Here is a 13,557-nt window from a genome sequence, read left to right on the forward strand (position 1 = left end):
TTGGTTTTGATTTTTGTGGGTTTTTTGTTGTTTTGGGGGGCTGTGTTCATTTAGTGGTGGGTTTTTTTACTGTGACAGACCATGTTGACTATTTCTTGTCAAAAAGGCCTGACTTTGCCTACAGTATTTCTGGGAGTGTAGACCATAAGCACTGTGGGTCTTTCATGGGGTGTCCACACTGCAGAGCTCCTGAACAGAGGCCTTTTTTTCATTTGTCTGTAAATCTCATGATCAGCTTGCCCAGAGTTTTCATGTCATCCTCTGCCTATGGAGGAATGTATGAATCAAGGTGTGAAGATGTAGGGAGTTTTCTTTATTTTGCTAAGTGCTCTCTTTAATATTTTTGGTATGGAGGATGAAAACATTCTGTATATTTCAAATAGGAAGGATAGTGCTCTTGCATACCTGCAGATGTCAACAAAACTTTGCTGCTGTGTCACATGCAGAAACTACTTCAAAGGAATTTGTCTGGTCACACCATACTGGTTGTGGGCTTTCAGATTTCAGACTTAAGTGCTTCTCTTGGGAACTTTTCTTTTGGAAATACGGATAGTCCTTTCCTGTCAGGAAAGTTGCAGAGATTTGATTCTGAATGTCCTGTGCTGATTTCATGACAAGCAGATCAAATGGTATTGACACTGTCACTGTTTCCAGAGACACTGTTTAGTAACCTGCCTTGTGAGAGACTTTATTTTGATGTGATGCTTAGGAAAGCATTGAATCATTTTGCTTAGAAAAGACTGAAAACTCAAAATTCTAGTAGAGAAAGTATACAGATGAAGGGATGAGCTCACCCTTGGAGTATTGCACAATGTTCTGATGCCTGGATTAGTTGGATGACATAAAAGGTTGGGGGGCTGTTGGGCACTGCCATGGCAATCAAGGTCATCAGGATTACTCAGGGGCCAGCTTCTGTCTATTTTCACCAATTAAAGTACTCTTAAGTGTGGGCAGTTTTGCTGTTACTTCACTTCTGAATTGATCCACACTTTTTTCTTCAAGCAGAAGTCTACCAGATTGCATTTTACATCCATCTCATTTTAGGACAGAAGGATGGTAATCATCTCCTTAAAGAGAAAAGCCTTCATGTAGTAAGCTTAGAGATTTGTCAGGAAAACTGTGTGCATGTATGACATTAAAGTGGTGCTAATATTCACAAACAGAGCTCCTATCTATGTAAGCGTACCACCTAGAAAGAACAAGGGTTTTACTCCTAAGCTGAAATCAATTGCCTGAGTAAATTTCTTGATTAACAGTCTTGCTAGACTGATTAATGCATCATCCTACTGTAAGAGTTGGAAGGATGAGTGTATGATTTTCCCTTTAAAATAATAAAAGTAAAAATGGCTTTTAAAATAAGTATATATATATATGCATACACACAAAAAGTATTGTTTAATGTTTCTCTATTAAAAGCACTGAGTGCAAGACAGAGAAACACAAGCTGATGGCAGAGACGTAGCTAGTTTTTCAGTTGACATGTTAATTGCAACTATAAATTTCTTCTGTTTAAAATTGCTCTGCTGTAATCAAAGTACAGCACTCTTTAATTTCAGCTTAAGATAACATTAATGTTCTGTGTTTGATGCAATCTCTTTTAAAATCTGTGGAAGTGGATTGCCAAAGGCATTTGCTGCTATGTTTAAATGTGTAATTGTAGAGAAGGTAACATAGCCGAAGCACAAAGTTTTGGTCTCTTGGCTGCAAACCTGCAAAGGATTTCCTTTGATTGAAGTGAGTAACCAATGGTTGAAGCTGTTCATGTTTGATTCCAAGGAATCCCGAGTTTTAAAAACTGACTGTTTTATCTGTGCAGTTTATCTCCAGTTGCTCCAGGTAAGTTCTGGATGCCATTTAATAGGTTAGTAGGCTTTTTCTGGGTTATGACTGTAAAGATGCTGGAGTCAGAATTATGGTAAAATATACTAATAGAATTTGTAATTCTCTCCTGTTTTATAACCAAGTAGTAAAGTACCAAAAATGACCACTGAAATTTCTGAGCTGCTGTCAACAAGCAATGATTAGCAATGTTCCCTGATAGTTTTTTGAGTTTGTTTTTTCAAGAAAATGCAGAAAAGATGCTTAGGCAGACTGAGGTATGAATATGTCCTGTGCCATGTTTTCCTTTGCATGTGCTACCTGACTGGGGTTTTTCCCCACTGGTAGCAGTATTAACCAGTCCAGCTTCCCATCTAACTCCTGAAAAACCTGAACACCTGAATCTATTTTCTTAACTTAAAATTATTTTTAAGTTATTATTTTAACGAATTATCAGAAATTTGTAAACTGTCCCAGGTGCAAGATACTGGCTTAATGAGTAGCAATTTTTAAGTGAGAAACAATGCTGTTTGAAACATCAAAGATTCAGACTTTTACATCTGTTGATAAGATGTAAATGGTGTAATTAAGATGCAGAAAGTCATAACCTGCTTTCAGTTTTAGAATTTACGCTTTCGTTGCACTTTCATCAGAATGAGGGCTGTAAAAAAGCATTAGTTGAGAGTTGTTAACACTTGTTCTTTGTTTCCAGACTTTCTCATGATAACTGTGACACTATCTTTATTCCAGCAAAGTAGGAACGGTGAGGAATGACTAGAACTGCATGCAGTATTTAAAGTTTGTGTGTACTACAGATGTGTATTGTGGGTTTTTTCCCATTTGATTTACTCATTACAGGATTATTTTTGTGGTTTTATAGGCTTTTCAACTGTTACTGTGTAGAAAGGTGATAGTTTTCTAAAAGTATTTAGGATTGGTCAACAAAAGTTCTTTCAAGGGTAGTGGGAGATGTAGACAGCATACTTTTTTTTTTTCTTATGACTTTGCTTTCATAGGCACTGACTTTCAGTTGTGTCAGTTTCCCCCAGATTATTCTATGTTAAGATTCTTCTGCATTGTTTGATAGGTCCACTTAGCAAATGCCTTTCTCAAGAAGTAACCGTTTCAGTCAGGTTTGGATATTGGTTGAGTATAGTTTTGAGGTTTTTGTGGGAGGGAGGCTTAGGTATGCTGAAAAAATAGCTCTTTGCCAACAATGGTATTGCAAGTGTTATTAATTTACAGAAGAGCTATGTAGAGAGTGCTATGTAGAGTAAGATATTTTGAAGTATGATACTTCCTCCCTTTTAGAGCTTATATAGAGCTTAAATTTCTTACATGCACAAAAAAAAAAAAAAAAAAACCACACTTGAAAACTGTCAGACCTGGCAGAGGTGTTTTTCAGGTTTAGTATTAAAAACTCACTGTGATTTTTTGATTTTTTTGTTAGTCTATAAACAAAGGTAAAAATGAACAGTGATTGTTTGAAAAACTGTTTACAAACAGTAGTCAGTGTCACCAGGTCAAGTCAAAGACTGGCGAGAACTTATTTTTCTTCTCATATATTTCAGTACTGAAATACTTCTGAATTTCATTGCCTGACCAAGATTCCAGGCTTTACTTGATAAAGTTAATGGGCTAAAGCATTAATGACAGGACTGTCTGGTGTCCCTGGACAACAGTCTGCTTAAAACCATCCAGTAGATTTAGGTGTTTTGGAAAGGAAGCTCAGTGCTCTTGATTTCTTTCACAGCTACTTAGATAAAAGCATTAAAACATAAAAACAGTTTATCAAATTGACCCTTAGGCAAAAACTGAGAATTTCATGACTGCAACCATTAGCATGCTGCAAAAGTAATGTTTGAAGAACAGATTTGTTTGATACTGTTTGGTGTCCTTCAGACAGCATTTAATTCCTAGTTTATTATTCTTTATCACACTTTATCGCACAGCATCACACCGTATCAGCCAGTATCACACTTGTACCAGTACAGACTGTTTACAAAAGTTGTAATTGTTATATCAGAAGTAAACAACTTTGCAGCAGAATTATTCTGTGCAGTTACTCTATGTGTGCAATACATCTAGCACTTCTAAAATATTTTATTCAGATAATTAGAAATATCGTAAGTGGTGGGAGCTAGAATCCAAAAGTTCATTCCAGCAGGGAAAGTGGAAGGTTTGCTCTTTCAAGGAAAGATAGTAGGTACTGTTTAAAAATCATGGTGTTAGTGTAATCTGAGCCAAAATGTCTAGTAATTCTGCTATACTTGGATAACTTTCTTTAATCTGTCATTGTTATTTGATCCATTGGATAAAGTGTGTTTGAATGAAAGAAGCAAAAAAACAGATGTTCATAAGCTCTTTTTCTGTGTATGTTTTGAGCTGTGTTAATTCTGAAAATATTCTGTCGGGTTATGTTCTTGAGCAGTCATAGTCTTAACGGTGTGCAGCTGTAGAGTTGGGATATCTTGAGAGTATAATCTCTACAAGTAGGGATTCTTCCTCTGTTCAGACAGCTGGCATGCTACATCTGGATCAATACATTTTACTGCTTTCTTCCTTCCACAGTAAGGAATATTTTAAAATGGCAGTGCCTACAAAATTTAACCTTTGGGAGATGAAAACAAGAAATTGCCATGGTAAGGTGTGGCAAGCAGCTTGTCTGTAACACTGGAAGCTGCAGTGAAAGGCTGCAGAAGATGTGTGAAAGTTGCCCTTGTGAAAATGAGTTCCTGCAAACATCTCTGACCTCAGGTCTCCTGCTCTTGAGGCTCTGACTGCAGCTGATGAGAGAGAGACCCATTGCTGCGCAGAACTGTTCTGTCAGTACCTCTTGGGGAAAGATGGTTCTCAGGTGGCTTCTCTTATTTTTTTGTTCTCAGCAAGCACGTTAAATGGTAAGAGCAATGTGCTCAGTTTCGGTATACATAGGTGCAAAGCAGTTTTAAATGTAAGCAGCTTCATTAAATGTGGTGGAATGCTATTTTTACATTTCCTTGCAGGAATTGGAGCTTGAAAATATAAGGCTCTTAATTTTCCTTAACATGATAGCATAAGCTGCTGGAACCAGCCTCAGTACTATATCCTACTAAGAGAGAAAAAGCTACTGTTTTGAAGCTTTTCTGAGGAATTTATGTAAGATCTCTGTACTATGTGCCATGTGGTAACCCTGTAACTGGTCACACTTGGGGGACGGAAAAAGCAGTTAAATGCTCTAGTCTCAGCTGCCTCTTGGGTGTCCTCTTTCCACACAGGACTAAGGGTAATTGGATGGTTTAGCTAAAGGTTAATGACTACTAGGGACATACCAAATCAGGCAGTCCACAAAGACAGTAGTCTGCCTGAAGTATCACCCAGTAATCTTACACACAAACTTGCTTGTTGTCCTGTCCTTTACTTGGGCCTTCCAAGTTGTGATTTTTAAAAAGAAAACAAGATCAGAAGACTTCACGTCTGTTTATTCTGGTACTACCTCATACAGTTCAATATAGCCAAAGTATGTTGCCATTAAGATGGAATTTAGATAGGTTCATTACAAACATGCTGCATGACATACACCACTATCAAGACCTCTTAAGTAAAACTAGATAGCAATTGTTACTGATTAGAAACTTTCCCATGCACTGCTGTACTCCAGGATGTGTGTGAAAAATCTCAGATCACTTCTGGCTACCAAGTATTTTGTCATTACCAATCTACGAGGCTATTCACAATTGGCACAAATAGCTTATTGTTATGATCCAGTACTGGAGATGAAATAGTAGATTATTTGTATTTTTCAGATACTGTGAAACAGCAATGCAAAATTCTGTGAGGAGCAGAAATTAACTATTTCTTATCTGAAGTCCTCTCAATGTATGATAAATTGGCAACATGTAAATGTATCTTACTTTTCCTTTAACCGTGTAAGTGAACTCCATAACTGAGTATTTTTGGACTGATTATTTTGATTTAAAAGTTGTGTCAGTAAGAGCATTTCTGATCTGAAATGCTAAAACCTCTTTTCTTTCCCCTATTGTTACACCTCCTCCAAATCCAATCTGTTTATGAACAGATCTCCTCCAATCTGTTTATGAAGATCTTATCGTACATGTATTGCTGTTCTAAAATAGTTCTGGTGCAGTTTTTTCCATTCAGTATATAACTTGAGTAGAAGCATTGTATCCTCATGAGTACAAGCATGAAAAATACTACACTGCTTGATTTACAGCTGAAACCACAGTGGTGCTTTCTTAATCTTGCATTAGAGGGCTGAACTTAGAGCCTTATGTAGTGGTGGAATTCTTTTGTGCCCACACTGTAATATCTGTTCTCACTGGTGCTTTATTGGGCGCCCACTAGCACTGATAACCAGGAGTAACCTTTCAGTTATTACATTTTGCTTGTGCTTCAAAATATTTTCCTAAGAAATATTGCATTGTGTGGAGAGATGAGACATACAGAACAAAACTTCCTTGTGTTCACAGTGTGCTATCCTGGGGCTGATCTGGTAACTGATAACTCAGAACACCAGTTGTGAGCCATTATCTCCTTCATGGAGTACAACAGGCTGAGCTATGGGGCTTTTTCGAACACTACAGTAAAACATGTAGCTGTGACATGATGGTTGAGGTTGAAAGGGACGTCTGGAGGTCACCTCGTTGATTTGTGCAGATTCTACCAACACCTGGCAAGCCATGTTCACATGCTCAAGTATATGATTCTTTCTTACATTAGATAATAAGATATTCTCCACCTTCTCGTAGAACATAAACATGCAGTAAACAAACTCCAAGCTTGTTTAAAAAAAAAAAAAGAAAAAAGAAAAAAAAACATTAACTGCTTTAGTCCTAAAACAGTATTTTAGGACGTGAAGATGCAAATTACTTCTGTCCTTCCTCGATCCTCCCTGACTAGTCTTCTCAAAGAACAGTTTTGTTGTTTCTGTTAGAGACATTATGTTTGTTTTTGTAATAGCAGATATTGCCTAGTAGTGTCAGTTTTCTTGGCCAGAGCTGAAAAATTACATAGATAACATGAATGTTACAGTGTAGATTTGATTGTTGCAGGTATAATGTGATGGTTTTCTGTGACAAATAAGAATGTGTTTTATATGAAGAAGTAACGAGTGGTTATACAGTTATGTTCTTGACTGGCAGTTTTGTTGTATTGTGAACATGTTTTGTAATCTTTCCCTTGTTCTAATGCATCTTTGCATTCTGAAAGTGGGTGGGGGAGAAGTGGGGGGAAACTTCCGGTGAGTGCTCCTGGAAATAGCAGAATCTGAGAGAGACATGCATACTAGAAGGATTTTATGGTTTACTCCTGCATTTCTAGGCTACCGGACCACGGCAGTCGGTCTTCTCCTCCTCTTCTGTTGTGAGCCTGAGTAGGGGGCTTTATGTTTCCTTTGTTCTGGTTTAGGCAGGTCAGCGTATCTGAAATGTAGCAGCATGGAAATTGTCTTTTTTTTGGTCCTCACTGTTCTTCTACCACTCTAATGGATCTAAATCTACCACTACTTGATTTGGCTTGAGTGCCTGAATGCAAATAATCAGAAAATCAATAGATTAATCTGGTCAAAGGCAATGCAAATCTCCCGAGAATTACAGCCATTAGTTAGTTCTCTTTTACCTAGAAGAGCTGCAGTTCAGCAAACTGTATAACTCCTGGTTTTCTTTTTGTCATGTGTTTAATATATGTAATACAGTATATATACACACACATATATATAAAACACTTATATGTCTATTTTTTAAAAACCCCTTCTGGAGTCGATAAAATGTACTCTTCAAGAAAACTCACTGTTAAAGGTAATGGTCTGGAAAACCGATCATGATTCTGTCTAGTGGTGGAAAGCTTATGCCTTACAGGATCTCCAGGTGTGTTGCAGGTACGCATGGCTTTATGAGAATTTCATAATTCAGAGTCAGTGAGAGAAGCACTGACATGAATATGTCAGTGGATAAGGTTGACATAATCTGATTTTTTTTTTAGATCTGTTTTGTGTGTTTACTGCTGGTTATAAGGGGCTATAGGTGGCATCCTTTGTAATAGACAGGTTTAGAAATATTTTCTTTTGATTCTGTACTTAGAGTATATTTGGTATTAATGCATCAAGAATATAAATAATTTATTAAATACCTTACCCTAATTCTTCTTCAGTATGGCACATATTTCTTGAAAGCATTGTTTGTGTCCACTCTACTTTGTGTTTTATTTAGCAAATGTGGGTTCTGCCCTTTACCTCATTGGGATTGAACCTCTAATGGTTTAAGTGTTTTCTAAGCCCTCTGGTTTGCAGCCAGCTTCATAATACACTGCTTGAGCTGATTTGTTAAATGGTATTCAGAGTCTTTCTAGGGTATCCATTCTTAATACTTGTTGCCTTGGATAATTAACATACTTTGCTTAGAGTGCTTCTTACAGATTTCTTACAGCAAATGTAGAAAGTATTTGAGCTTAAATGCTCAGGTGTTTGCTTGGCAAAACAAAACTGCCTTTTAAGTGTATATAGACATAATTTTTAATGTATATCAGATAGTTAATATTTCTGCATTGTGAGGTTGGGAGTAAAATTGTAAAGAAAAGCCCTGAGTTTGTCTTTGTCCATGGGACTGATGTTTTCTACATCTATCATCCTTCCCATTTAAACTGGGAAAAGTGGGAAGAGATTTCTCTTCCCTCCTTTTCCCTGAAAAGCCAATCTCCCACCCTTCTTCCCACCAGAGTCACCTTACAATGAATAGTAGAATAGTTTACAGAGAAGTGAATAATATATTTCCTGAAAATTTGATCAAATGACAGGTAGGTCTGAACTACATGAAACGCTACAGCTGACATCAGTAACTTGTGGTAGAACAGTAAATGCTTCCAGATTAAGAAGTAAAACCTCTTGTGCTGTAGAAATCACTGCATTTGAAATCTTCTAGCCATTTTTCTGAGACTAAGTGTTTGCTTTTTTAGGGGATGTAGAACTGGTTCTTGAAAATACTTATTACAGTGGCTTCTAACAGTTTGCTCTTTTAAGTTTGTTACATTCTTTGAAATCCAAGATGTGCATTGTGCAAAGAACATAAAGGAACAGCTCAAAACTTCAGCTGCGTCATTCTTTAATTTTTCTGTTTATGCAAGCAGAGGGGTTGGGTTTTTTTACAACATAAGTATCACATGCACACTCCGCTCTTTCAATCACATAATATATTAACTTTTTCTTTGTTTGTTTTCCAAGGAGCCTTTTGAAGATGGCTATGCAAATGGTGAAGAAGGCACCGCAGCCGGGGAAGCAGCTGTCACTTACACACCTGATAGCAAAGGGGTGGTCAAATTTGGATGGATAAAAGGTGTATTGGTAAGTTTGATGTGTTATACTTAAGTTTCTTACAGATACAATCTTTCTAATAATCATCTTTTTTGAGAGGTGTTGTGATAGTGCAGTATAAACAAAAGATGATATGTATGAGAGATGCAAAAATAATTTTAGGAAGGGTTGCTCCAACTTTACTGAATTTTAAGGAAGTAAGTACTTCAGGACTTCAAGTTTTTAGGGGATTATGGTTTCTTAGCACATTTTTGAGTTTAAGTTGCATAATTTCCAAGAAGGAAAAAGATCATATTAAGTATTCATATGTAGTAAAAAAAAAATTTATGAATTTTAAATGACTAATGTAAATGGAGAGAATACACTCAATGTGTGTCCACTTTGAATCGGGACTGCGTGAAACAAAAAATGATGTTTTGAGGAGAATACCTGTCAGTATATAACAAAACTTGACCAGGGTTAAATATTTAAATTTTGTTCAGCATGTTACAAAAAGTCATGTTCTAAGCTGTGGAAGTCTTTTGACACTAAATACAATGTAGTAATAGTGAAAAAAACTGATTTGGAGTAGTGAAAAATTATGGGTTGCATGGGAGTTTTTTATTTCAAGTACATATTAATATATTTTTAGTATTTTGGCAAAGAGAGGGTTAATATGTATTCTCCAAAGCTCTGAGAATTTATAGTGCTGGCTGCAAACAAGGCAGTTGGTTAAAAATATGCTGAACTCGAGCATTCAGAATACCTAACTTTAGTTCAGCTAATTTCCACTGTGCATTAGCAACTTCCTAACAAGTCTTGAAGTAGCTACGTTCCCTGCCTTGAAAGAAGGAGAATGTCTGTGGTAGCTGTGAAACCCAAATTCTATATAGGACTATTGTTGTAAGCAGTGTTCTGAAATTAAAGAGTTACAGAGTAAACGTTGCTGAAGGTTTCTTCCGAAGTCAATTTAAAATTTTCTAGATGGATGATATAATTTTTAATGGTTTGGAAGTTATAGTTAATATTTCCTAATAAGCATAAGCTGTGTGGATGAATATTTTCAGCTCAGGTGATCTGCATTTAGCAAAAGACTTGAAAACTTCTGTGGTTTGGAGAAGGTCTCCCTTCTCTTTGCAGGATTGACATCCTATTGTTTAGGTAAGAGAGAGACCCAAGATTTGTTTTTATTTTCCTGTCTAAATTCTACACAGTGCAAATTCTACTTTTATTGGGAGCTAAGGGTTTTAAATGCAAGGATTAAAAAAACATGCAACCCTCCATCCTGTTATTGCGCAGCTGTGTTGTAAGACACAAAAGTTTTAGGAGTGAGAAGTTGTAGTGGTTGTTTTAGGATATTGCTTTAGTGCATTTCTTTTTGAGAGAGTTTGTGGGAGATCTGAACTGGGATTGTAGACCTCACAGTCATAGTAGACCTGTGTCTTATTTTTAGTTATGTGTTCTGTAGTATGCATTTTGGATCCTGAAGGTTGGGGTCTAAATTATTTTTATTGTTTGGTGAAGACGTACTGCAAGTGTCAGATATTGAATGAACTTTATCTGTGTTCAAGGTAGTAACTTCTAAATTTTATTTAGGTTCCTTTTTTTTTTAATCAAATGTTAACTTGTCTAATAACAGAGTCTATTCTTGTGAAATAATTTAAAAAGTGGTGAGGAAAGACAGCAAGATAATTTCAAGAATGTTAAAAACTGAAATGAAAACCTAGTGAAAGTGACTGCGGATGTAAGACCTAACCATTGTAAAATTTCTGTTTTATATTAGGTACGATGCATGTTAAATATTTGGGGGGTGATGCTCTTCATCAGACTATCATGGATTGTAGGACAAGCTGGGATAGGTACGTGTACTAATGCTGTTATTTTATTTCAGTGACTTTTAAATGTGATCCAAAAGAGGTGTTGATCCTGAGCTTACACTCCAAAAGGAGTAGAAAATGACCTTGATATTGCCCATTTTTATGGTAATTTACCCTTACCAAAACTTGAGGCACTTACTTAGACTTTTTCGTTTAGGTGTAAGGCATGTAATTTAAAATGGGCATTTTTAATTCTTCAGTGAACTGTAGAGCTAAACTTTTGATCTGTGGTTATTGAAATTTGAGTATAGACCGTGTAGCATGTAAACAATTCTTTTCAAAGACTTGCCTTTGTATTGGACTGTGCAAAATCTCTGATCTGCAAAAAGATTATGTTTTCTTGAAGCTCAGGGATGCAGCTCTTACCTTGCTGATTTGAGAGAACATTTACCCAGTTTTATTTGTATCCTGGAAACTTCTCTTTACAAAAGGGGAGAGGAGAAGCCTTTTACCTGAATGTGTGGAATCATGCACAGTAAATTTGTGTTGTTTTTGCAGGATCAGGTATTTAAATGGAGTTAAGTTGAAAATCTGTATTGTTTAATACCACTGGGCTTACGCTGTTTTCCTCCCCTTTTTCCCAAAGGTCTGTCTGTCTTGGTGATTGGAATGGCCACTGTTGTGACAACTATTACAGGACTCTCTACTTCAGCAATAGCCACAAATGGGTTTGTAAGAGGAGGTAACCCAACTTTCATAAAGTTTTTAAAGCTTTCCTCACTGTGAAGTGCACACTTTAAGGTTGCTGAGGAGAAGATTCTTCTTTGTGTTCTGTATTTGACTAAACAGTCATATAAATAATGTTTATTTATTGACTAAGCAGTCACATAAATAAACAGTCATGCTAACAAAAAGTCAATAGTTAGCCTGCTAATTTGATCTGACTAGTGGCTTCTTTTCCACTGTGAAAGAAACATTATTCTTAACTTCTAGAATACAAAGCTTTTTAGGGATACATATCCAGGAATAATGGGGTCTTAATAGTCTCCTGCATCTGCACTGTGCACATATGCTTGTATGTGTTCATGTCCTAAAATAAATCTACACACAAGTAACTCTTCAAATGCTTGGTTACCTCCAGCTTCCCTGAGGTTGATGGTTTTCATTCTCTTTCATGGTTTATGTGCTGTTGTCAGCAATTTGTATAAATATTTTTGTAAGTGGTTGGTCTAACATGGTCAGACTGCTTCATAACATACAAGACTACTACTAGTAGAAAGTGTGGTGGAATTAAAATAGAAACTTATAAAACTGTCTTCATTAAGGTTAAGAATGAAGAGAAAAGCCTCAGTATCACACAGTAAGCAGATATAATGGGAAAGAGCAGCGATGAGCATTATGTCAAGCTTAGTTTCTAAATGCCCTTTCTACTTTTTTAATTGTATTATGCTTATCAGATTTTCCCTTTTTTTAGTCTCTCTTGAAATACAGTACTTCATTGGAAAATTTCAAGTGCTGAATGGGCAGCACTGTAGAATAAAATCGCAATTGTTTCTATAAAAATCTTGTACTACAGTAAGATTTTTTTTTTTATGTTACATGAGGCATTCAGAGTGTGGCCAGGCTGGCTGCATACATATGATTTGCACAAGAAGTGTAAGGCAGTGAAATTAATGATTTCCTCACTCAATAACTTCAAACTGAAGCTGGAGGACTTTGTTGCTTCTAGAAATCTTAGCTCTAAATTTGAGTAATGTGCCTTTGCTACATTTTCTAATGCAGAAAACTCATTTAACACAACAGAGCTTTAAGAAACAGATCCTGGAGATTTGGGACATTAGTGGGCTTATTACAGTTGGCTTTGCCAGTTTCTTGATCTATAACTAAAGAAGATGTTTAGTAGCAGAACAGTACACAAGTGCTTTCAGCAGTTTGAAGCAAAAAGCCCAATAATACTGCTGTTTGTTTTACAATTTGTTTTTTTACCCAGAGAACTGGTTACATAGCTGAAAAATATGATGTGGTGCATAAACTGTGGTTCAGATATATTTCTGACACTTCAGCATGTCTGTCCCTAAAATACTGAGTTTAGGACTATTTTCTAATACATCAGGGAAGGTACAAGAATAAGTAGATTCTGGTTCATGTAAACATTAAATTGCTGATGACTGTTCTTTGGCTCTGTCATGTGGGTTTTTTTGTCTTTTGTTTTTCTTTTTTTCAGGGGGAGCATATTACTTAATTTCACGAAGTCTGGGGCCAGAGTTTGGTGGTGCTATAGGTCTGATTTTTGCATTTGCCAACGCTGTAGCAGTAGCAATGTATGTTGTTGGCTTTGCAGAGACAGTTGTGGAGCTACTCAAGGTACACGAATGATAGTAGTTGTATTGATTACACTTTATGCAAGTTTGAGCTGTGATCTAAACCCAGAATGGTTGAGGTTGGGAGGGACCTTAAAGCTCATCCCGTTAAACCCCCTACCATGGGCAGGGATACCTTCCACTAGGCTAGGTTTCTCCAAACCCTATCCAACCTGGCCTTGGACACTTTCAGGAATGGGACATCTACAGCCTCCCTGGACAACCCGTCCTAATGTTTGACCACTCTTGCTGTGAAATGTTTCTTCCTATTGTCTAGTCT

At 36.6% G+C, this 13,557-nt stretch overlaps 1 protein-coding gene across 3 annotated transcripts in view; it reads left to right on the forward strand.

Annotated features, from left to right (window-relative positions):
* Positions 1-13,557, forward strand: part of SLC12A2 (solute carrier family 12 member 2) — a 59,204-nt gene that overhangs the window by 9,423 nt on the left and 36,224 nt on the right. For all 3 annotated transcript variants that reach the window (XM_027667583.1, XM_027667581.1, XM_027667584.1), the window contains exons 2-5: positions 9,032-9,151; positions 10,884-10,959; positions 11,564-11,659; positions 13,142-13,281. In XM_027667583.1, coding sequence (XP_027523384.1) covers positions 9,032-9,151; positions 10,884-10,959; positions 11,564-11,659; positions 13,142-13,281 — 432 coding nt within the window. The remainder of the gene's footprint in view (positions 1-9,031; positions 9,152-10,883; positions 10,960-11,563; positions 11,660-13,141; positions 13,282-13,557) is intronic.

This window comes from Corapipo altera, unplaced genomic scaffold (assembly GCF_003945725.1).
Source record: "Corapipo altera isolate COAL_440 unplaced genomic scaffold, ASM394572v1 61003, whole genome shotgun sequence".
Classification (NCBI taxonomy): Eukaryota; Metazoa; Chordata; class Aves; order Passeriformes; family Pipridae; genus Corapipo; species Corapipo altera.